This window comes from Elgaria multicarinata, chromosome 3 (assembly GCF_023053635.1).
Source record: "Elgaria multicarinata webbii isolate HBS135686 ecotype San Diego chromosome 3, rElgMul1.1.pri, whole genome shotgun sequence".
Taxonomy (NCBI): domain Eukaryota; kingdom Metazoa; phylum Chordata; class Lepidosauria; order Squamata; family Anguidae; genus Elgaria; species Elgaria multicarinata.
In genome coordinates, this window is record NC_086173.1 from 30272279 (window position 1) to 30297072 (window position 24794).

The window sequence follows — 24794 nt, forward strand, 5'->3', positions numbered from 1 at the left end:
CTTCGGACAGGGAAGAAGAACCCGCAGCTTCAGTCCAGGACCTGACTTGATTCCCGCCTCCCAAACTCGAAATGGCGCTCAAATGCTCTCTAGCTCCTTAAAAGGGCCAGCGACCACAGCCTATATTCAGAGTATACCCCAAACTTTGTATGTTTACGTTGAAATAAGCCCATTGCGTTCACTAGAGTTTGCTCCCAAAAAAGTATCCACAAGATTGCAGCAGAAGCCCGATACTCGGAAGTCCATTGAGTTCAATAGGGCTTACTCCCAAGTAAGGATGCACAAGATTGCAGCAGAAGCCCGATACTCGGAAGTAAGTCCCACTGAGTGAGTTCGATGTCTGTCTGTCCTTAAACCAACTGGAGGAAGTCTAATACCGAATGCTTGACTAGATGGTTGTGGAAGAGGGGAGGGGGCGGAGACATCCTAATAGTAATACATGATCTTATAGAAACCGGGTGATGACTTAGTCGTTTCACTCACTAAAGGGTGAATAAATTTGGAGTAGATAACATTACAGGTCAGTCGGAGTCTCCCAAAGACTGTAAATTGGCTACCAAAACAAAGGCCAGTTGCACTCAGGCAACGAATATCAAACTAAAAGGAACAGGATTGTATGCTTTTCCTTTCAATGGAGCTCGACGGACATTCCGAAGGGTGCAAGTTGAAGTCAGAGGGTTTGTGGTATTCTTAACTTTTCTATCTCTATGGGTACAATTGTTTCCTTGGTCTTGGTCCCCAAATGGCGGCTTTCTGCGGAGAGGGGAGGGAGGAGTGTGCTACACGTTCGTGTTGTGGTGGCTGAAATCATAAATCCATTTACCTGGGAGTAAGCACTGAATTCAATGGGAATTCTTTGAGTAGATATGTATAAGGATTACACTAAACATATCGTTTCCAACTCGAGTCCCTCAGCTCGAGTCTAACATTGCCCTTTTAAGGCGCAATCCTACGCACGTTTAGACAGAAAAAAGGTTTACAATTCCCTGCACGGCTAGTTGGGGCATGCTGGGAATTGTAGGCCTTTTTCGCTCTAAACGTGCGTAGGATTACGCCCTTAATTTTGTTTAGTCCGGCTCCTGTCTTCTCTTCTGTGCGCAGCTATAAAGGTGGAGCGAAACTATTTTGCAGCAAACTAGGGAGGGGCATGCAGAAAGGTATTCCTAACAAACCGGGAGCCCCCGTCATTCTTTTAATTATAGATTTGTATATACTGCTCGTAATGATTTCTCGTAAAACCATCACAATGCAAAATGCAATCAAATGACAATAAAAAACGAATTAAAATCAGCAGATAAAACAGGTTAAAAGCTTAGACCTTGAAAGGTTTGGAAGAAAAAATGTTCTTCTGTGGTCGAATATATAATAAAGTGTCAAGTTTCCGTGGGGAGAGAATTCCAGAAGTGGCACACCACCACTAAAAAGGCTCTACTTTGACATTGGCCTCACATCATGTGGCAGGAGCACTTGGGCGAAAGGCTTGATTGATTATCTCTGCAGGAAACTAGCTTAACGTGAGAATGGGCATGAGAATGAATGAGAATGTGGATGCAGGTCACAAGCTGTGTCTGTTTGTTTCTTGTTGATGGGGCTGTATAGTTAAGATGTGACCATTTTTAGCATTCCTTCGTTATAAAGCACAAAGCTTCTATTCTGCATAAAATGTATTGTCCTCTTAGAGTGGCATTTGGTATGGAGAACACCTTCAGCAAGGTGTATGAGGTTTCTGAAGATCGGATTAAATATTTATAAATATTTTTGCTGGAAGAGGATGTTTTGTTTCTGACAATTTATTTGTCAATTTATTTGTACCAGTCAATAGTGTACAATTAAAGTTTGCATTCTGGAAGTTGACATTATTTTCAAAATTCATTGTGCTGTAAGCGTGTGCCTTTCATCGGTTGGATAGTTAAAACAGTTCCAGTTGATGCAAGTCAACCGAAGGTCCCAGGATATTGCCTGAGACAGCCTTACCTGACCTCGGACTCTCCAGATGTGTTGGACAAGCAGGCCATACTGCCTGGAAATAAGGGGAGTTGCAGTCCAACACATCTGGAGAACACCAGGTTGAGGAAGGCTGGGCTGAGACCACATGATGTGACCATCCTGCTGAAGTTTAGTTGGTCCAGGTCTGATCAGTGATATCGTCGTCTGGACCTCACCGCCACCACTCTGAAATTCTGTGAATGAGGTAAGTCAATTTCATAAAAACCTCCATAAAAACCAATACATTTTGCCTCAGCTCTAGCTGTACTTTTCCATGAGCATGCAGGGAATAAAACACAACTACGATGAAGAATGGTTGTAATGCACTCTACCCTGTCCTCAGCCCCTTCTCTGGAGCAGTGTGAGGATACTTTAAGGTATGCTTTAAGGTAGATTCCTGCAGTGAGCAGGGGGGTTGGACTCGATGGCCTTGTAGGCCCCTTCTAACTCTACTATTCTATGATTCTATACGAACAATGGAATATATTATAGAGTAGGGTGACCATATGAAAAGGAGGACAGGGCTCCTGTATCTTTAACAGTTGTGTTGAAAAGAGAATTTCAGCAAGTGTCATTTGTATATATGGGGAACCTGGTGAAATTCCCTCTTCATCACAACAGTTAAAGCTGCAGGTGCCCTGCCCTCTTTTAAATCTGGTCACTTTAACTGTTGTGATGAAGAGGGAATTTCACCAGGTTCTCCATATATACAAAAGACACCTGCTGAAATTCCCTTTCCAATACAACTGTTAAAGATATAGAAGCCCTGTCCTCCATTTCATATGGTCACCCTATTATAGAGTTGTTGGGCCTGTTCAGACAACGCGCTGAGCCATGGTTAGGCCGCTAACCCTTTTGCAGCAAAGGGTTAGTGAGTGTGTTTCAACCATGATTATGTAGCCACCATGGTTAGAAATGGTTCAGACGACACACTAAGTAATGGGTCACACAACACTTTAAGACATAATATTTAGCTCAAAGTGCTTAACCACCATGGCTTAGCATGTTGTCTGAACAGAGTTGTCGTATGCCTAGTTACTCCTCTAACCATTTTCCCACTGCCATTGGCATAGCAGTAGTAACAGGAGGAATGACTCCACAGCTGCAGTTCACAATCAGGTGGCTCTTTCTTCGACATCATGAAAGAGGAGAGGTGGGTATGTTCACGGCCTTAGACAATGGTCTGAAGGGACGTAAAGCACTTCTATTGCCAAAGCTAAGCAGATGGGAGTCTGTAGCCGTTCACTGACATTTAGAGCCCATATAATGAATGTGCGTTGGGGTGGAGAAGTAAAACCCTTAACCTACACATATCTGTACAGTCCCTATACATGTACAATCTGTACATGCAGATACTCATCCACAGAATTTGGAACCCTGTTTTTGCAGTGTGTGGACTATACAGAAAGTCTAGTATATCCATGTTATTATTATTAATAATTATTTTAAATTTTATTTTAAATATCTTTATGCTGCCGTTCAATCATATTCCATTGGAAGTTTACAAAAAATGTAAAATAATGAAAATGCAAATATAAAAATAAATAAATAAAAGGCCAAAAACCATAAAGTGGCATAAAATGGATTGCCAGAATTAAAATTGTATCTAAAAGCTCTGGATTTTTTTTAAAAAAAGTTCTTAATCTTTGGTTGTTGTTTTTAAAAAAGGTCAAGGCTTTGGGTTGTGTGCTGTGTTTTTTTTTTTTTAAAAAAAAGGTCAGATAAAGTAGGCACCAGGCAAAACTCTCCGGAGAGAGTGACTGGGTTCAGACAGCACAATAACCAATGGTGGAGTAAATAGTGGGTTATTGTGTCATCTATCATGGCTTTTTCACACCACGGTTGGTTATTTGGATGACCAACAGAAATAACCAATGCTGTGCAGAGTTAATTATTTGTACAACTATTGGTTAGCGGGTTGCGGGTTGGGCACCGTTGACTATTTCATCGCACATAGTTGGTTATTTAAAGTCCTCTAGCAAGAGTGACCAAAGTGGCATCTGTCACTCTAATCCAGATGGCAGAACTCACAATGGTTGATGGGGTGCCAGTGGGAGGACTGAAGGGGAGAGAGAGGGCGGGGGATGTGTCAAACACACCGTTGACTAATAGTGAACTTGATGCTGGCCTCAATCCACGCCGCAGTTGATTATAATCCTGTCGTGTGGGGAGTATCCCCTTGATAATCAACCGTGGAGTTGACTATTAACCCACCATTGACTATTGTGTTGTGATTGCAAGGTGCCACCACTGAGAAGGCCCTTTTTCAGGTAGTCACCTGCCTCATCTCAGTTGGTGGGGGAACCTGCTTATAGGTACATATTGAGACAGGCAAATATTCATACAGGTCAATGACCAGATCTGTTGAGCTTCCACTCTCCTCCATGTGCATTTACTTTACATGCTTTAAATGTCCTTGGAGGAAGAGCAGGGTATAAGTGTAACACACTTATTATCTTGCTCTGTCATATATATCAGTGTTTAAAAGAAAAATCTCCAGTAGTCTGCCCAGGGTTGCAATCAGGATTTTTCTGCGCCAGATACACTATTTGGTTGAGAGGAGAAAAAAATAGAAATGATTCAAACCCCAATGAAGGCCTCTCTGTGCCCCTGCAGTGGGGATTAACTTGTATTCCTCTGTGTACTACACAGCCACATCACTGTATATGGCAGCTATAAAGTAAGAGATTGGCAAGATGGAGGATGCCTGTGTCACTGTGCCTATTTCTGTATGCCTCTGAATGCATGTGCATGAATCAGAAGGAAATGCCTCCACGCACCTACCCCAGAATATCTCAGTGGAACGTTTCTAAGGAATTATGCATAGAATTGGGCTGTAAATGTCACACAGTGCAGAGCTGAAGGTACATATCCAATCTGCTCTCACAATAGCATTCTCTGTAAATATGTCACTGATACATGAAGAATATGTAAAAATATTTTAAAATGCAAAGTAACTTCCACCCTCTAGTGAATCAAACATTTACAAGATGATGCTCGGTGCTGAAAACTTTATCCTGTGATTAAATAACCAAGTAAGAAGTGGGGAAGATGGGGCTTTATTCATTAAGTTGCCATGATAAATCTGGAAAAGGAACAAAAGGAAGACAGTTGCAGGAATTTGAGACTATATGGACATAATGAGTGTTTGTGCTTCAGTCAAGTTGTCCTGGGGCAAAATATGTGCACCACAAACTGAGACCTGTTTTTTAGCCATGGCTTCCTCCAACGGACCCTATAATTTGAAGTTTGGGGAGACTTCAAAGCCGTGTGATTTGGAGAGTGATCATCCATCTCAAACACCTGCGACTACTTTGGGGACAGGAGAACAACCAATCTACAGCTGCTTTGGGGTGGCAGGAGGGGGACAATAATAGCTTAACCAGTTTGAAGTAAAGGCATGCGGCGTTCCCTCAGGCAGATCTTATACGTATTTATTGGCAGTACCAAGTGGTGGAAGCTGTAGCTCAGCATTGGGGAAAGGGTGTCCAGACATTTTTGGACTGCAGCACCCATAATCCCTAACCATTGGCTATGCTGGCTGGGTTGATGAAAGTTGCAGTCCAACAATATTTTGTGTATCGTTTTTTAATGTTCAGTGTTTTAATCTTTGTAAACAGCCCGGAGAGCTTTGGCTATGGGGCAGTATATTAATATTAATAATATAATAATAATAATATCTGGAGCCCCTCCCCCATTCCCCACCCTTGTCCTAGCTTTTAAAAACTGATGTGGGTTCCCAAAAAGACCAAGCATAATGAAATGCAATCACATTCACACCACTAAAATGGGATAACTTCAGGGTTTCAGTTAAAACCAGCCAGAACTCTAAAGGAGTTATCCAAGATGCTGAACCTATTTGGGGGATTGGGTTCAGCACCTTAGATAGCTTGATTAGCGTTCTGGCTAGTTCTGACTAAAACCCAGGATGGGATCACAGCCCCACCGAAATCAGAACCACTGAATCAGCTGTCAGCAACTGTTAAAATGCACATGAACACAGTAGGAAAGGGCAACTTCCAGGGCAACAGTATGGTAGTAAACATGATACTGCTCACGCCTCCTTGTAAGGGATATCCTGTCTTTGGCCTGTTTTCCAGACATGAGAGATTTGGGAGTGGCTGGGATTTTGCAATGCCTATAAGCAAAGGCTTGGATGCCTTTGAAATAATATAGAAAGTAGAAGAGGGAAAAGAGCACTGAGGTACCTTTCTTATTTCTTTTTTTCTCCTTAATTTCAGAAATATGCAGCCCAGGAACACATCTCCAGTCACAATAAAATAGACAGATGGAAGAGTTTAGAGGAGTTCTGCTTGGATGTAGAGAAATGGAAACAGCTGATGCTTCGTCAGCTGTTTTTGCCCAATCAACATTTTACAGATTGAGTTGCTCAGTCTCAGGGTTGGAACCAATGTTTCAGATTTTGCATTGCCTAAGTATGTCAAGCAAATGAAAAGCCTACCTTGACTTGAATGTATACTCAATTTAATGTGGCTGCCTTTCACATCTTATTAGCAACATTGCACAGTCCAGACTGAGATATAAACTTTATATCAATTTTAAACGTTGCTCTTGACTCCACTTCTAAAACTAGAAAAAGACTTCAGGAATCCTGACTTTTGGATACCTTGTTTTAAGGATATCTCCCGGTCCTAAATATTATGAAAGCCATGATGTATAAGACCAAGAGTCTATCTGGCAGAACATCTTGTTTCCTACAATGGTGAACCAGGTAGCTCTGAGAAGCCCCCTGAGAAAACAAGAGCCCTCTCTAGCTCTTAAAACTGCTACAGAGAAGCATCCTGCCTGTGAAATCTAGAGGTGGAACATAGCCATTAATGAAGTTGCAGCAGTGTTGCCCAGAAGAAAGTCCCATTCACCAAGTTCAGACGAGCCACAATGTCTTTGGGTGCCATTTTGAATATGCAAATCCTCCTTGGAGGTTATTGTGTCATGGGAACCTTATGAGCATGGGTTATGTGAGGGTTAAACAATCCTCACATAATTCTAAAACAGGCCTTTCTTTAATCCTCACATAACCCATGTTTGCTGAATTCACCCCTGGGGTGGGTGGGTTGCATATTCAAAATGGTGCCTGCACATGCCCCAGCCTTGCCATGGGTTAATAACCCACAGTGGCTGTTGCGTCATCTGAACTGCCCATTGACCTCAGTGGGACTCATTCCTAGGTAACTGTGTGTAGGATTGTCGCCTTGTCCTCCTATTCAATGCCCTGTATATCTCTAATAGTGCAATCTGATACGTGTTTATTTGGAAGTAAGTTTCACTATGTTCTAGTGGGGCTTGATCCTAAGTATGTTTAGGACTGCAGCCCAAATTACTGTATCCAAAAGTCCAGTAGCCAAGTAGTATTTATTTCCTGGGCAGGTGGGGACTTCTGTGCTTGAGGTCTGAATACATATGACCCAACGTTCTTTTTCTTTAATGTACCATGCGTCTTGGAGCCTACTTCTTCCTCATTATAAAAGCGTCCCTGTAATCATGTCAAGTTCCTAGAGTTACCTGATGCAGAGCTATTACCAAAAATAAATCACAGCTTTTAATTAAATAAATTAATTCCAACACAAAAACTAAATAAGTTCTTTATACCTGTGAAAGAGAAGGTCATTCTGTTCATTGAAAAAAGTGACTCAGCCTGCTGTCATCCAGTGGGGAGGGGGGAATAAAAGTGAGGAACAACAAAGAAATTATTGGCATCTCATGCACTGCAAATAATCTGGATGGGTCAGGTTTTGATTTCAGTGTAAATCCAGGAAAGTGAATGGGGTGATCTGGTGTCATTCCACTGCCTTCAGTGTCAGCCTGTTGGCTTTGGAGAACTGGCCATTTGTCTTGTTTTATCACTGGCTTCATCTCAGTGATTCCAGTTTCAGTTCCATTGGTACCAGTAGCAGCCCCTTTTTGCTGTGAAGTGACTCCAGATTCCTATTAGTTGGACCTTTATTGATCCTAATAAAATGAATCTATTGTAGTGGAGAGATTCTAGAATCATATGTGATTGCATCCTGTTCACGTTGGTTTATAACCCATCTGACTGATGATCAATATAATCCCACAGACCACAATGGAGTGACTCCAGGTTGACTCCATTGATGGGACTTTGAATTCATGCCAGGTTGTGGTAGAGAGTTCAAAAATCAATTCACACCAGTATATCTGGAAAGAAAGAAAAAAGGCTCCACCCCTAGATATATCAACACTGCATAAAACATAAGCATGCTCCAAACATCACTTCAGGTGGAAACATCTGCAACCCCACTGTTGCTCCCCATTCCTGCGCTCCATTTTCTCTTTTGAAATCATCAGTCACCAGCTCTCACTCCAGTAGTTCTTTTCCATCTATACAGGCCTCATACAGCACAGATCCTTTTGGAAATGTCTGCCTAGTCAACAGACAATCTATCCTTGTTTATTGTCTTCCTCTTGGAGATAAATAAAGAGCATGAGACTTGAAACGCTGGGTAAGACCAGAGGTCCATCTGGCTCCATAAGAACTTGAGAAGAAACCTGCTGTATCAGACAAAGGGTCCATCTAGTCCAGCATTAAATTTTCAACATACATCACCAGAAGCTTCTGGTAAACCCACGAAGCAAAGCATCAATGCAGCAGCACCATTTACTCCCTCCCGCCAAAAGGCTGATATTCAAATATATGCCAGCTCTCTGAACGTGGAAGTTTCATTTAGTCTGCCAATCCTATACACCAGGGGTGGGCAACTCATGGGCAAATGTTTTAGCCTGCAATTGCCATCAACCCTAGCCAGCATAGCCAATGGTGACGGATGATGGAAGTTGTAGGCCAAAACATCTGGAGGGCAATAACTTGCCCACCCCTACTATACACACTTATCCGGAAGCATGCTAGAGAACTTGGGGGATCGACATGGTATAAGAAATCAACCCCACCAGGACCTCTGAATGTGCTAGAAGACTCAGGAGAGTGGGAGGGAAGTCTCACATTTCACTCAGCCTGCCACAAGGTGCAGGCAGCTCCCACGAGTTTTCCACAGTTTGCATAATGTTGGTCAGTTCTTATCATGTAAAAGTAAAGGAATAGGCATCCTTGCTGAAGCTAAACAAGTCTGGCTGTAAACAGCATGGAGTCAGCCAGGCTGGCTGGGGATTATGGATGTAAGCTATCACATCTGGGAGCTGCTGGATTGGGGAAGGCTGCTCTAGGGGACACCTGAAGATGACAATAGCTATTTCCTTACAGTCTCTGTAGTAGAAAGAAAAGGAGATGGGAAATTATGTCAAAACGTTGCTGAGTGTGGAGGAGGCTGAGGTAATAGAAGTGCTTGCTTCCAAAGCTTCACAAGCTATCCCTGGATCTGGATTTCCAGAACAGGCCTTAACACAGACAGCTGCCTCAGTCCTTGCAGTTTAAAATTCAGCTCGCATCAACTAGATGACAGGAGAGAGGTGGAATGGATGCAGCTTCTTCAACATCATGTCTACCTTGCAGCATACTGGTCAGCTCTGCCACCTGCTTAAGGTTTGCCTTCAAGAATTGCGCCTCAGTGCTAAGTAGAGCGATGGCCCAGGGTACATGGTGGAGATCCCTCCCTCCGACATGGCTTGAAGATCAATGATTCCCAGAAGGATTGGTGTTACCCAGAACCTGAAGTAGGCAACATACAGCCCACACTTCCTCCTGGAATGGTTGACTTGAGTTGTCACATGGAAACAGCAGTGGAGGAGGGTGTCATGGAGAGCCACTGTGGTGGGCTAGATGTAGCCCATGGATTTTATGCAGTGCAGTGGCTGAGAGTACGAGCTGGCATAGCCCTGGTTCAAATATCACCTCAGCCACGAACTCTCTATGCGGTCATAAAACAAGCCACTGCCTCTCAGACCTTCGCCTCATCTGCTGCTCCCCTCCCCCAGCCCGCCAAACCCTTCTGAGCCAACAAGTCGCTATATCTATGGTTCAAAGACAGAGCTGGGGTCAGATTGATGTTCAAAGTAGGAAGTGGGAGGAAGTAGGATAGTTTCATTTTGTGTTAGGCCAAACTCAAATATGTCAGTTGAAAAGAAGCCCCCCCAAAAAGCCTGCCTAAAAGATATGGGGTAACATCCCAACCCTATCTCACCCTACTTGGAGCACTGGGCCAGATTGTTAGCGACAGTGTGAGGGAAATGAAACAGCACCATTGGGTGAAAAGGCATGATTTAACATGTAAATACATGCATTAAATAAGAGGTTAGCAACTATTCTTTCCCCAGGAAGTTGGCTTGGTTTTAATGTTGCCTCACTGTTTTTTGGCAAGGTGCCCAACACACACTAGTGGGCTGCTGGCTGCCATTTTAAATTTCCCACAATGCCCCAGAGTGCCCAATGTAGCATCACGCCAGGCATTGCGGGAAATGGCCAGTCTCAGCTGCCTACCACAGGAAGCCCAGGGCTGGCATCAACAGCAGACCCATCCAGTATACCTACCAGGGCTGAAACCTACTCTGCTTGCAGCTCTGCCACCATTGGACCCTAAACCTGGCTTTGCTGTTAGTGTGCCTGCCACTACTAGCAACAATGGCAGGCAGGGTCAACCATGGAGTCACTCCCCGCAGATATGCATGCCCCTTTTGGGATGGTAGCACTATGACCAGGGCCCACTCAAGCCTGACACCAGCCCTACTCAGTTACATTGATCCTCCTGGGATCACTGATTGCCAAGTCATGAGGGGGGAAAGGCCTCTCAAAGACTGAGTCTAGGGCCACACACAACATAAGCCTGGCCTGGGAAACTTCCACCAATTTCTTCAGCACTGAAGCTGCACAAAGAAATAAATAAAATCCAGGAGTTGATTTGAGCTCCAAACACTACACTTACCTGTCAGATCCCACAACTATCCCCATGAGTCTTACCTTCTGGATCCTAAACAGTGAACCCTGCTCTTATTTTCATCATTATTTTGTAAACCTGTACTTTTATTTTGTTCATAAGCCTCCCTGGGAATGCCAACTGGCATTGAAGGTTTAATTTTAGAAAATAAAAACAGCTAGTTTAGAGTTGAGCTCTGGAATTTTATTTCCTAGGATCACTCTGGCTCCTGCTCTAATCATCCCATTTGAGCTAAAGCCACTGGTGTTTTGATATCTAGCTCCAGTCAATAAATCAGACACGTGGAATGTTTTTCTTTTCTGGTTGGGGGCCATTGTCAGTTTTTAAATGTTCAGTGGGCGAAGCTCAGGCATGATTCCCTCTTCCCAGGGTCTGGTCCAGGTCTGAGGAGGCTCTGGGCAAAGTGGGCCTGCTCCTCCGTCAGTGGACCCTGTTAGGCTTACTTGGTGGTAGAAGCTGGCAGCGGTGCCAGGTGGTTGGGTTATCAACCCGTCATTTTAATATCCCACAATGCCCCAGAGTCACACAACATCAGGGGTGCTGAGGAAAATTTAAATGGCGGCTAGAGCCAGCCAGCTCCCACACACTGCTCTGAATGCCGGGCCAGGAAAAGTATTATTTTTAAGGAGAACCCAGGGCAGGTGTCAGCAGCTGGCCATGCTGGTGTGCTGACATTGGCCCTGCTCCTTCTCCCAGCAATTCTTTCTCACATGCATACACGTAGGCACACAAACACTCATATGCTTGCATGCAAATACTGGTCCCCTTCACCCTTTCCTTTGCCATGAGTTGGTTACCTTGTACACAACTCCTTGAAGGAGGAAGCTGTGTACTAGGCATGGAAAGGAAGGGGGTACACCTCCTTTTTTACCACTGCTCTCCCCATCCTGTCCTCAAACCCACTTGAGCAAAGACTTTCTATCTTGCTGGCATAGTCCACAGAGTTGGGGGCGGGGCCAGATTATTAGGAGCAGAGGGAAGATGAAAGAGGCCGGTGACAAAGCACAAAGGAGTCGGATTTGGTCTTTCAATCCTGCGCTCTGGACAAATGGCTTCCATCAAAGTTAGTAGCAGAGCACAACTCAAGAGCAGGCTGTAGAGCAGTGAGATGCGGCAGAGATGTGAAGGGAATACAGAACGCTGTTGTCCAAAGTCTTCCTTTACGCACACACCCAGCACCTAACTCCACACGTATAATTACACACACACAGAGGCAACTCTGGAGTTTTGCAGGAATTCAAAGGTGAAGATCAGGTGAATTATTCACCTATACCTTTTTCCATAAAACCGTTTCCAAGATTTCTCACCGCAAAAGAAATGGTTTAAAAAACAGGCAATGACATCATTTCCCTCCTCTCGCCATCCCACCCGCTCTCCCCATTTTATCATCCCAGGGTGTTGTTGTTGTTTAAGAGAGAGAGATAGAGAGAGACTGGATAACAAACTGTCCCTTTGGATCTGTGTCTCCTAAGACACCACTTCCTACTGGCCAGGAGCAATAACAGTCTGTATATTGGGCCAGTTGTTTCTTCCCCCTCTCTCCCCAGAGGAGGGGTGTGTGTGTGTGCTATGGTATTGTCACCCTAAGACCACTGTTTATAGTGCTTGCGTCTTCAGCTCAACAGGTTCCCCAGGAGGCTCTGGGGCTGCACTGGTTTCAGCCGGCCGGTCACCTTTGAGGATAGATAGGCGCTCTGAAACGCCACGCATCCGGGGGAAGAGGATGAAGTCGTACAAAAAGCCGCCCATCACACCGCCAATGATCGGTCCAACCCAATACACCTAGAAAGGGGAAGAAGAAACATATGGGCCAGATCTACACGATATAACACCATGAAAGCAGATTGAAAACGGTATATGGCATGAGTCATGGGCCCCACCATGGACTTGGGTCATGGGCTTTCTCTGCTGTGGCACCCCGGCTGTGGAATGAGCTCCCCAGAGAGGTCCGTCTGGCGCCTACACTGTACTCTTTTCATTGCCTGCTGAGGACCTTTTTATTCTCTCAGTATTTTAACACTTAATTTTAACAAATTTAAATTTTACTGTTCTAACTTTGTATTTTAATCTTATATCAATTTTGCTGTATGGTTTTATCCTGGTTGTGCTTTTTATACTGTATTTTGTATTTGTGTTTTTAACCTGTTGGTTGTTTATTATGGTTTTAATTTTTGTGAACCACCCAGAGAGCTTCGGCTATTGGGCGGTATAAAAATGTAATAAATAAATAAATATAAATAAACAGTTGTCAGTGCGCTTCAATACCGTTATAAAGCGGTAGTGTAGATCCTGCCATGGAGCTTTTCTACCCAAGGCTGTTAATCACCATATGTACTTTCGGTTTTGTCACAGAATTGAGAACTGAGTTCAACACAGCTTTTCCTTTCCTGCTTTTCTGCCACATAACCTTTAAGTGGCACTATGCTGTAGTGGAATATTGCAGTTTCACAAGGAGGAAAATGCCTTATCTTTTGCTTTCAGAAATAATACCCCATTTTCCCCATTCTAAAAAAAAACTGGGAAAGAGATTTTTATAAAAACAGAAGCAAAACTGGAGGATTATGACATTGTCTAAAGAACCCACAAACAACTCTGAGTAAGAAATCACAAGTGCACAATAAATGCCTCACGTAGAAAAACTCATGGAAAGGTGTGGGGGTGGGCTTAGAAATAACACTGCAGGGAAAGAACAGGACTTTAGGGCTGTCTGAGCCTTTGTCAAAAAGGTGGTAGAGTGAGTTGGCAGAATTTGGAGGTGGCAAAACTCAGGTCTGGCCCTATCATTAGGCAGAGTGTCAGCCGCCTCAGGCAGTAGATGCTGGGGGTGGGTGGGAGTGGCAACATGGTGTTAGATAGCAGGACTTTGTGTGCCCTATTGCCTGCCTGCTGCCCTCAAGGGCAGCCAAAGATGCTCTCCCATTGGAGTCCGATTCACCTGCCAATGTAGTCAGTGTCTCTAAACGGAAATGGGAGGGACAGCATGTGGTCCTTTGCCTCAGGAGGCAAAATGTCTTGGGGTGTCCCTGGCACCACTTCAAACTGCAGGAGGATTGGGCACAAAAGCAACTAGCACAACAGAGAGATAAGTTCAGGCACACGCTTTGCTGTGGAAGCTTACTACATAAAAGAGAACCTTTTACATTGGGGAGTAGTCAAAAATATGCCCTTGTGCATGGACCCTGTGCAGTCCATAGTGGTAAAGTCTAGAATCCTACCATCTCAGGTTGTTTCTACACTAGAGCCCTTTTAGGCTTTGCTTTTCCGCAACTAGCCCTTTTAAGAAATTATTGTATGTCCTCATCTTAGGCAGTATTCCACCAATAGTTTTGCCACTTCTTTTCTTTTCAGTATGCCCCTCCTTGCCTGAGAATGTTTATGTGCTGCTTTTCATATGTGTGCAATTCACACATGCAAAGAGATGTAGGCGTGTGCAAGGGGTGTGCCACGTGTGCCCAGGCACATCCTAATGTCTCAAGCAATTAAACACTGAATTGAGGGGGGCATTGAGTAAGATGCAGTGGGAACAATTCTCTGGCTGTCCTCTGGCTGCTTTACTGTTGCTCCAGGCAGTAGGAGCAAAAAGGAATCACTCGAGCCTCTCTCCATAAGCCACACTTTAAAGAGGCCAGGAGGGTCCCCCTCTAAGGGTAATATCACCTTTAAAGCCCCTCCTATGGCCAGTATCACTACAAAGCCCCACCAATGCTGGGGCTTGAGGAGCATCTTCTCATTCCCTCCCCCCCCCCCCGCACCTGCAATGGCCCTCCCATGGTCAGGCAAGCTGAAGTAGGGCATTATTGTCTAATGTTGGCCTTTTAAAAAAAAAATAATTACTTGGGTGCACACCCTAATGAAATGGGCTGTGCACGCCTATGCAAAGAGATATAGAGAAATTACTTCCCAGTAAGTGTTCTGGCCTGACATTTCAAGGGAAAACTGGAAGGGATAGACATTCTGAAGGACACAACTCACACCTACGTAAGGGCTGCACCAGCTATCCCGGGATGTCCTGGCACATATCCTAGGAAAAAATAGCTGGTACAAAGTCGATACACAGCAAGAACAGGCAGTTCATGGCTTCGTTTATTCTACTTTTAAATGTTAGCAGCTCTGGTCTTTTGTCAGACCATCTGACCCTACTGATCTGGGAATCTTCTGCTAGTGCCCCCTTTTATCTGGGGCTTGTCTATATGGCTTTCCCCCCCACCCCCCCTGTAAATGCGCAGTTGTGGCATTTCGGACACACGACGCAGGCGTTAATCTGCTGCTACGCCGAGTTTTGTCACCTGAAAATGCGAAGCTTCGTGGTGTCGATTTACTGCAACTTTTCCTTTTCCTCCGTGATTGCAGTGCTGGAGTAAGGCAGACGCACCGGGTGCTTCTATATCACCACTGACCCAAGCACTCAGTCCAATCTGAACTTTACAGAGAGATCTGCAAGGTGTCCTGCTCAACACTGTGGCAGATTGGTGCCCCTTGTTTTCTGCAGGTGGGGAGGGGGCTGCCCCAGCATGTATAAAGTAGAAGCTTTTGTGAGTGCAGGCTTTCTCCACAACCCTTAGCTTGCAGTGTTGTTACACACCTGGTCATGCAAGCCTATTTTCTTAGCCTTAGAAACTTCCTTCTTACCCAGTGGTTGGTGAAGTTCCGGGTGATGACAGCAGGGGCAAAGGACCGGGCAGGATTCATGCCAGCTCCTGTGTAGTAAATCTGCAAGAGAGTAGGGTTAGGATGTTTCTCTGGCCATCCACATGCCCCTGGATCCCAAGCCGATTCAACGCCCTTCCGAAAGGCTTGGTGGGATTCATATGAAATAGCCTATATATCTCAAAATAGAACACTCTCAAAGGTTGTCACTCCCTCTGCAAAACTGCAGCCACATGGAGGGACTGTAGACACGTTATATGGCAGCCATAATTAACTCTAGGAGTGTTTCCATGATTGCCCCTTTATTTTTACTCCCAGATAGGGGCCACTTTGAGAGGCGAGTTGGAAATCCTTTGGATGCTGTTTTATAGGTTCCAAATGCTTACAGCAAAGCAGCTAAAATTATTTCTTGTGCTACAAACAGATGGAAGAACAGCCAAGTAGGCTGGTGTTAAGTGTGGGGTGGGTAGTGCTGTGTGGGCCTGATCCTAGAACCAATGTAGAATAAGGGTGGTCAGGATGGAGGCTATTTAGCCCCACCCTTCCTTGCCATGCAAATGTCTTATAGCTGGTACCGTGTCTCAGTACCCCAAAATCATTACCCCAAAGAGGTGTCCAAGCGTGAGGGAGAAGCCCACAGCCAGTGCCACAGATCCCATGCGCCCATTCCGTCTCTCGTCATAGGTGGCAAAGATGCAGAGGACAAACTGTAGGGTCAGGAAGATCTCCACAATGGTAGCTTGTCCTACATTTATACTGGGATGCATCTGCAGTCAAGGAGACACAGAGAAGGACAGAACTGTGAGGGAAAGGCAGAAAACCAAGGCCTCCTTTCATCCCCTACTAGTTTGACCCCTCAAAATATTACAACAGAGTTATTGACATTGTGCCCAGAAAGGTTCGTGTTGCTTGTCAACCCTCCATATTGAAGGCAGCATTAATTTGACCTATCCCCTGCCTGGCAGATGTTTATGGAGCTAAACAAAATTTGGACGTGGAAATTTTGATAAAACATGTAATAGGTGGACACTTTTTGGTAGATTTGTCTCTAGGCAAGTTAGAAGCTGGGCAAGGCAAGACAAGGCAAAGGTAGGGGGCAGGGGGAGAAGCAAGAGGGTAAAAACAATAACAGCAGGAAGCCTGTAGCCAGGAGCAGAGTCCTTCAGCTGCTTCGACCAATGGGAACGCCTGTCAGGGAGTATCACCTGACTTGCTCTGGCCTATTGGTGTCAAGAGTCTCTCTCACAGGTGTGGCTGGTCTCCTTTAGCCATAGGTGGGTGGTGACTGAAACACCACCTGTCAGTCCCCAAGTCATGACACTGTCTTACCTCTTCAGACACGCCCCCCATTTATGAGAGTTTGCAAAATTTATGAAATGAATTCACTCAATTAAAATTAATTAGTGCTGATGTGCCTTCATGGACTGTATGAACCCTGCTGACTTGGCTTTAGGCATCCTAGGCAGATCTATATTTCCATAGAATAATTCCACTGGTGGGGACGCAAAAGGCCATATAGCTTGGCCTCCTTATTACCACCCAAAAGCAGGATCATCCACTTACTATCTCACCAAAGCTCAGCCTAAGCAATTCAGACTGCTGGGTGACACAAGCAGGGAGTAAATATGGAATTCATGTCTAGTCCAACCACTACACTACCCTGCCCCCTTAAACTGACAGTGTTGGAATTGCTAAGAACATACATTGCTGGGTATGCACATCAGCCTCATTTATATTAGATGTAGGAGGAAGCCAGGTTGAAGTTAGTGGTGGTGGTGGTGGGAACCCAACACATGGGTTTCTGTTCTAATTTTATGATTGTAAACACCCTTATTTTGATCATAATCCTGGACAATGTAAATCTTGAATCCCCAAACTGGTTACTGTCTTTCTTGGTCTTCTCTGTACTAGTTGCTTTCACTTCCTTATTTAGAAACCCAAAGAAGAAACACTTTTCTCCATTAAGAAATGAAAGGCAGAATAGCTGCACAATGCTTTCTGATTGTTAGTGTCAGGGACCCACCTTCTGGAACGACCTCAGTTCTTTATTTCTTTGTCTCAGCAGTCCCAATTTTCAGCACAATTATTTATTTCTTTATTTATTACATTTCTATACCGCCCAATAGCCGGAGCTCTCTGGGCGGTTCACAAGAACTAAAAACATTAAAAGTATAAAACAACAGTATAAAACCATGCTATATTCAATTTATACTGAATACAGCATCTCCCAAACTGAAGATGTGGAACACTAGCACAGTGTATGACAGGTACCAGTGTACGGCACAGCCCAAATCCTTACAAATGGCTAGAATACCCCCCACATTGTTTCTGAGGGAAGTGAGAGCACAAGCAATCTCAGTCCCTCTGGAACAGGACGGCCTGGGTGTCATGACACGTTTCCGAGGGATTCTAAGATCCATCAACAGGTTACAGCTACGCATCTGACATTGGGTCTCAAACCAACTCCTCACATGTTGGACCATGACATCTGAATTAAGGCAAGGAGAGCCCTTCTAAGGCCCACAGATAGAAAACTAATTTAGAAAATTTGAACCTATTCAAATTTGAATTCAAATTTTCAAAATACATTCCTCAAAGCTTGGAAATTAGAATGTTCACCACAATAATTGGCATTTGGATATTTAAAATGTGCAGTTCAAATGCAAGATTTGCAGATTCAAAGTGTAGAATGCAATGGCTTTCCAGTACAGCTGAAAAGATGGGTTTCTACTTTAACACTGCTTTCCCCCTCTCCTGGAGTAAAAGCTACAGCTAGGAACATAGTTGTGCTTCCTACCTAAGAATACAAATCCCTGTTGTACCAATGGGCATGTCTGAAGTTTGTTTCTCTCCTACATTTCTATGGGTATTAGGATGGCCATCTATTCATCACCAAGTATGAATACACCATCACTTTGATGGCCATGTATTCATCAAAGAGTACAGCAGAGGGCACGGATCTGTATAAAATATGTAATTTGCTAATTTATATGTATATATGCAAATTTAGAAAAAATTACAACAATTTAAACAGAAATACAGAACATCCCACCATACTGGGGAAGGCTATGAGCAACCTCACATCCCCTGCTCTTTCTTCTTATGCTTCTTTGTCTTTAAATTGGGCTTGGACTGGACTGTCCATCAAACAGAACAAACTTTTGGGGCTGCAGACACATTTGGTAATTTGAGAACCTGTTGTGGGCACCAGCACAAAATGGCTGTCGTGGCAGGCGTGGCAAAGTACAAGTAGCCTGCCCAAATGACTGAGTGCAAGGCAGAGGTGGGGGCTGAGCCCCCAACAGTTTTCACCACGAATAGAAACCTGTTTTGCCACAATCCTAGCTACCAGTAAGAAACAAGTTTGCTTGTTTTTAAAGTGGGAGGGGTAGAGCACCCTTGGCAGGCACCAAGAAAAGTGTCCAGGGATACATTGGTGCCTGTGGGCACCGGGTTTCCTGCCCCTGAAATAGAGGAGGCCTTCAAATAAAAGAGGGCACATGGCCACCTTAAAGTGGTTATACTAGAAACATCATCCCATCATATTGAGATCCTAAATCAGAGAGTGGAAAGGCTATGGTCAGTTGGTTCAGTGACAACATCTCTAATAACTCTGCAGACAATCCATAAGATGAAAAGTCAGGTATTATTACCCAAAATTATAACTACTAGTAAATGTGGGTTGCCTCCCTAAATAGTACTTTGATGAGTTAGTAGAGCAAACTGAAGTATCAGAGCAGAGGAACAACCAGCCAGCCCATGAAACAAGAGGAGGTATTCATGGCAGGTAGCTTTCAGTTCCATATTGCAAACCCTTTAAGTCTCAATCCTATGCGTGCTTGTCGTATCCAGGAGTGTGCTGCTATTTAATAAGAATCTAAGACATTAGAAGCTAAGTCACAACCCTGGTCTTGAAATACAGGCAGAACTAAGAAACGAGCCAGCACATCAGTGGTTGGGCTGTCATCAAGCGATGAAAGGCATTTTCATACAAAAAAGGTTAATGGGGATTTTTCTTAAATCGATCTCAGGTGGCTCTTTCACATTCTGCAATGTTCTCACACACGGCACAACCAGCAGCTAAGGACCTTCAAAGGCAGATGTCAGCTTCATGTGTGAAAACCCCTTTAGGGCACAATCCTATGCACATTTAGACAGAAAAAAGTCCTACCACTCTGAAAGACTTCACACACACCCTGTGTAAACATGCATAGGATCACACCTTTAGAAAGCAAAGTTCCTGCAACAAAGACAACGGGAGCTGTTCTTTTAGATGTCAGCAGGATTGATTTACATTAGACCTATCTGTGAATCTGATGATTAAAAGTAATAGAATTAGTACCACAATAATCTCACACAAAATGCCTTGGATAGCCCGCCGTCTCGCGCCCCCCCCTCCAACCCCTTGACCTTCCTGCTCTTCTCAGAAGCGCCTCTCTGTGTGTCTCTGTCTCTTTCTGTCATTCTTCATCCCGTTACACTGCTTCTGATCAAATCTGCTCTGGTGTTCCTTTGTCCTCTCACTCTCTCCCCTCGCAGTACGCCTAGACATAGGCATGCAAAGAATCGTCCGTGCAATCTGGCTCACCCTCGCGGATGAAGCCATAGCCATGTTAACAACCTAGCTTCCAGTCCAAGAGGACAGCTGAGACAAAAAAACACACAAACCATTTGCATCTCTTATGAAAGCGTGTAGATCCTCATCCCAGACCCTAGGATAGTGAGGCTGGCTTCCTAAATCTTGAGATTAAAAGGCCTCCTTACATGGGATGCTAAAAACAACAACAACCGGCCTCCTTCTGGCACTCCTGGAATGGTCCCTAGTCATTCAGATTTGAAAAGCTCCCTTCCATTGTCCTTCCATTGACCCCTTCCCCACTGCAATTCTATCTGTTTCTAGCTCTAGGGATGCCACCCTCCTCGAACACACTCCCAGACAGCTCTGCATGTTCCATTTTACCGTGTTGAGTGCCAGGTTACCCCGCAGCGCTGCTGGCGTGACTCCGTATAGCACAGCGGCGCCGGCCACTCCTCCTAACACCTGGGCAACCATGTAGAAGACAGCGCGGAAGAGGGAGAGCTGAGAGCCCAGCAGGAAGGCAAAGGTGACCGCAGGGTTGATGTGGGCTCCGCTCACGTGGCCTACAGATTGCACTATGGTGGCGGCCGCCAGACCAAAGGCCAAGGCCACCTGGAGCACGTTAAGAGGGCCGATGACCCAGCGCAGCGAGACCCCCAGGCCGAAAAAGACATAGAACATGGTGCCAAAGAACTCGGCAAAGACGGCCCTCCAAAAGGAGGAGGAGCGGGCCTCCCACATGATGAGGCCGGGAGGGCAGGAGAGGGTGGCGTGCAATGGCAGCAGGACGGTCGTCAAGCTCACTGCTGCTCCCCCCACCACCTGAGCCCACTGCTTTCTGCTGCAGCTGTGAGCTTTATAAGGCTCCCTAGCCCAGCCCAGCCCAGGAGGTGGGATCTCCCTCTGACTCACTGGGGTCTCTTAACTCCTCACTGCCTGGCTAGGGAAGCTGTGATGGCCCTTATAAAGCCTCGGGATGCAAGGAGGTTCCCAGGTCCTGCTGCTGTCCTCAGAGCTTTGATCCCGAATGGGCCAAGCCTCGCCTGCCTTTCAGCTTTCCCTGTATTCCCTAGGGTCACCCATTTCTCAGCTAAGAGGCTTTGCTCTGGAGCTTCCTTGTAAGCAACTGCCAGGGGAGGATCAATCATTATTCTCAGCAAGTAGGCTTTCGCCTGACAGTGAAGAACTAGTTTGTGAGGGTTCTTTGGAGGGACAGTATTTGGGGAGCTCCCTGGTATCAAGGGAAGGCACCTGTCCTGCTCCCTGTCCGAAAGGGACAAATTGTCCTTGGGGAGATGCTTCCAAAGTACCCCTGTATACCATGCCATTATCCTTTCCCTGGCAAGGGATGCAAGGGAGAGACACTGTCCATCTGCACTACAACCAGTATTCTGGGCAGAATGCAGGAGGGAGGGAGCTACTTTGAGTGCTATATCATAGGAGGCAGTGTGGTTTATGGGTTAGAGATGTACTGGCACTCAAGCAATGGTTCAGAATGCAAGCCATGCTCTTTCAGCCCACCCTGGCACCCCAGCCCTCCTCAAGTTGCCCAAGCAATTCTAACTCTGAGGAAGATGCTGTGAGGGAGGAGGTCGTGCTTTGGCCTTGTAGCATTCATTCATCAATGGAAAGAGAAGTGGATAGGCAAGTCCAACTGGTAAGGGAAAGGCTAGCAACCTCATCCTTGTGAACACATGGGGTTGTATCCAGACTTAGAGGCTGTCTTCACGGCACCAAGTTGGCACCACCTTCCCCCAAACTCCTGTGGTTTCTCTTACCCAGGGTGGAGTCAGGTAATCCCAACACCAAGGAGGGAGTGCAGGGTTTTCGATGGTCATCTGGGTACCAGAGCCACCACCCTCTTCCTGGTTTCCAGAGACCAATCACTGGTCGTCTTCCACCAGACCGCACCCCGGATTGGCTCTGCAGCAAGGTCAGACAGTGGAAGAGCTGCACCGATCTCGCTCCCACCAGAAAACTCAGGGTAAGTCTCTGACTTTTTCAAAGCGCAGCTTCGCAGGAAAGCCCCACAGCGGCTGCAAGTCTGTGGCTGCGTCATATAACTGTCCTGTCAATTTCAGTGGACCTACTCTAAGCATGACTCGGTCTGGATTCGACCCAGGATGTACATTGTACATGTCATGATTTAAACAGATTGAAGTTGCAGATCTCTGCTGTGTACCTGCTTTTTTTTAAAAAAAAAAAATCCTTTGAAGCATATAATGTGTCTTTTGTGAGTGAACATATTATGGAAATGCCCTAGAGTCAATTGGAGCCAATTGCCACCATGTATTTCTACAGTGTATGCAAGACTGAAAAAGCCATGTGTATATGCTTCAAACACTGCTGTTTTAGCACTTACACAACAGGAGACTGTAATGTATTATCTGTTAAAACTGCAACCTGAGAAGCAGCCCTAACTGTTACTGAAAGCTATGGGACTGCTTTCTAAGTGAATGGGGTTGGAGCTTTTGTGTTGGAAATTTCCAATCCATTGGGATGGCCAATACCCCTGATCTGATTACATCACACCTTTTTTCATGGCAAGAGAGCTTCGGCTATGGGGTCATATATAAATGTAAATAAATAAATAAATAAATAAGACAGTGGCCTCCAGATAACTGCAACTAACCTGAGTTCTTTCCTCCCCACAACAGGAGTTCTGGAAGGTTCTATTGCAGGAGAAGAGTGGAAAGAAACACTCCTTGGGAGGTGGGTATAATCCAAATCAAGTGGGTATAAACTGGATCTACTGCTAGGTCTGTGGGTGACTTGCAGTAGATTGGCAAAGTCTACTGATTTCCAACTGCGGAACAACAGCAACAACAAAATGATTCCTCTCCACTCCCTAAAATATACTGCTGAAGTGAAGAAAGCGTGGGAGTAACAAGAAAAGCATTTTTGTATGGAAGTACTGTGAGCTCCATTCAATTGGAAGGGGGAGGGACTTCCTGTATGTGAATTAGAACCAATGACCTCCAGAACATATTTGTGCCTGCTTGACAAGACTGTCCCACAGAGTTCCTTTACTCATAGAATCACAGAATAGTAGAGTTGGAAGGGGCCTATAAGGCCATCGAGTCCAACCCCCTGCTCAATGCAGGAATCCACCCTAAACCATACCTGACAGATGGTTGTTCAGCTGCCTCTTGAAGGCCTCTAGTGTGGGAGAGCCCACAACCTCCCTAGGTAACTGGTTCCATTGTCTTACTGCTCTAACAGTCAGGAAGTTTTTCCTAATGTCCAGCTGGAATCTGGCTTCCTCTAACTTGAGCCCGTTATTCCGTGTCCTGCACTCTGGGACGATAGAGAAGAAATCCTGGCCCTCCTCTGTGTGACAACCTTTCAAGTATTTGAAGAGTTCTATCATGTCTCCCCTCAATCTTCTCTTCTCCAGGCTAAACATGCCCAATTGTTTCAGTCTCTCTTCATAGAGCTTTGTTTCCAGACCCCTGATCATCCTGGTTGCCCTCCTCTGAACATGCTCCAGCTTGTCTGCGTCTTTCTTGAATTGTGGAGCCCAGAACTGGACGCAATACTCTAGATGAGGCCTAACCAGGGGCGAATAGAGAGGAACCAGTACCAGTACTTGTTGCTGCTGGCTGGTTTTATGGCTCTCTTCCCTTTGCGGGGAGGTGAAATGGTCTCAGATGAAAGGCATGATCAGAAGTGGAGACAGCATAGACGGGGCATAGCAACTGACTGAAATGCCTTGCCCAGCAGGGGATTCAAACCAGCAATCTCCTGAGTGTGTTTGTCCCTGCTTTAATAGACAACTCCACAGGGCTCCCTCCTGTGCCTGCTACCGACGCCTCTGCATTTCTTGCATGTTGAGGGTATGAAGACATGACACATCCCTGGCTCACCTCAAACATGAGGCTGCCTGCAATTCTGCATGGCATGTTGACCTCGTTGTCAGCAGGGTAGGCTATGGTGGTGTTTCCTCTCCCCTCCTGGGCTGGGAATGCATAGGATATAGTGAAGCAGAGGTGTATCTCTTCACACACGCACACAGCAAAATCGGAGTATAGGATTGCTCTGCAAATACACAAATAGCAAGTCAAAAGCCATATTAATGAATAGGCCAGGAAACCGCTTTACTAAGTAGTAATTAATTTCTGTGGATATCATTGGATATTTTCTTCTCAGTGGATTTGCACATTTTGAAAATCTCTTCATTGTTCAACCCTGGTTGGGAGAAGGAAGGGGGGGAAAAGAAAATAAACCTTCCAAAAAGCAGTTTGCACCAAGTTGTGCTAAGCTGAAATCAGGACTGTTCAAAAGGTTGATTCGAGATGTAAATGCAAGCTATGTTGAAAAGCATGTTGAAAAAATTCATGAGCATCTGCTTTTACTTGCAGGTCATTTGCTTAGGACTGAAGTATCAGAAACATTTGATCAGTTGCTATGCCTCATCCATGCTGTCAAAAGTGCAACTGCAAAAGGGATTGATTCCTGTTCTGCTGATGCTTTTCATCTCAAACCATTCATTCATTCGCATTCTCAGGTTCTACAGTAGCCCTTTATGAATTTCAATACACACAACCATGTTACCTTATCCCAGGAATCCCCCCCTCCTTTTATCCAGTTGATAGACCTCCTCACTGGTCCCCATCGTTTCTTACCAAAAACATGCCCAGGGCCAGTCCTATTATTGGGCAGAGTGAGCCCTAATGCCTCAGGCAGCAGATTCAGGAGTACCATTAAAAAGCAGCAAA

The 24794-nt window shown here is 45.1% G+C and overlaps 1 protein-coding gene across 1 annotated transcript; it reads right to left on the reverse strand.

Moving 5' to 3' along the window:
- Nucleotides 1–12267: 12267 nt before the first annotated feature.
- On the reverse strand, nt 12268–20817 carry MIP (major intrinsic protein of lens fiber). Its single transcript, XM_063123143.1, has 4 exons — nt 20458–20817; nt 16100–16264; nt 15480–15560; nt 12268–12632 (listed from the first exon to the last, which is right to left on the reverse strand). The coding sequence occupies exons 1-4, from the start codon at nt 20815–20817 to the stop codon at nt 12447–12449; spliced, it is 792 nt and encodes a 263-aa protein (XP_062979213.1). The 3' UTR covers nt 12268–12446.
- Between the last annotated feature and the right edge of the window lie 3977 nt (nt 20818–24794).

Bases quoted from the DNA above. Each gene is read 5' to 3' on its own strand.
- MIP (XM_063123143.1), bottom strand. From the start codon at position 20,817: ATGTGGGAGGCCCGCTCCTCCTCCTTTTGGAGGGCCGTCTTTGCCGAG. The intron at 16,265-20,457 runs GTAAAATGGAAC...CCTTGACTGCAG, and splicing joins GTAACCTGGCACTCAACACG to ATGCATCCCAGTATAAATGT. The intron at 12,633-15,479 runs GTAAGAAGGAAG...TCCCCTTTCTAG, and splicing joins GGAACTTCACCAACCACTGG to GTGTATTGGGTTGGACCGAT.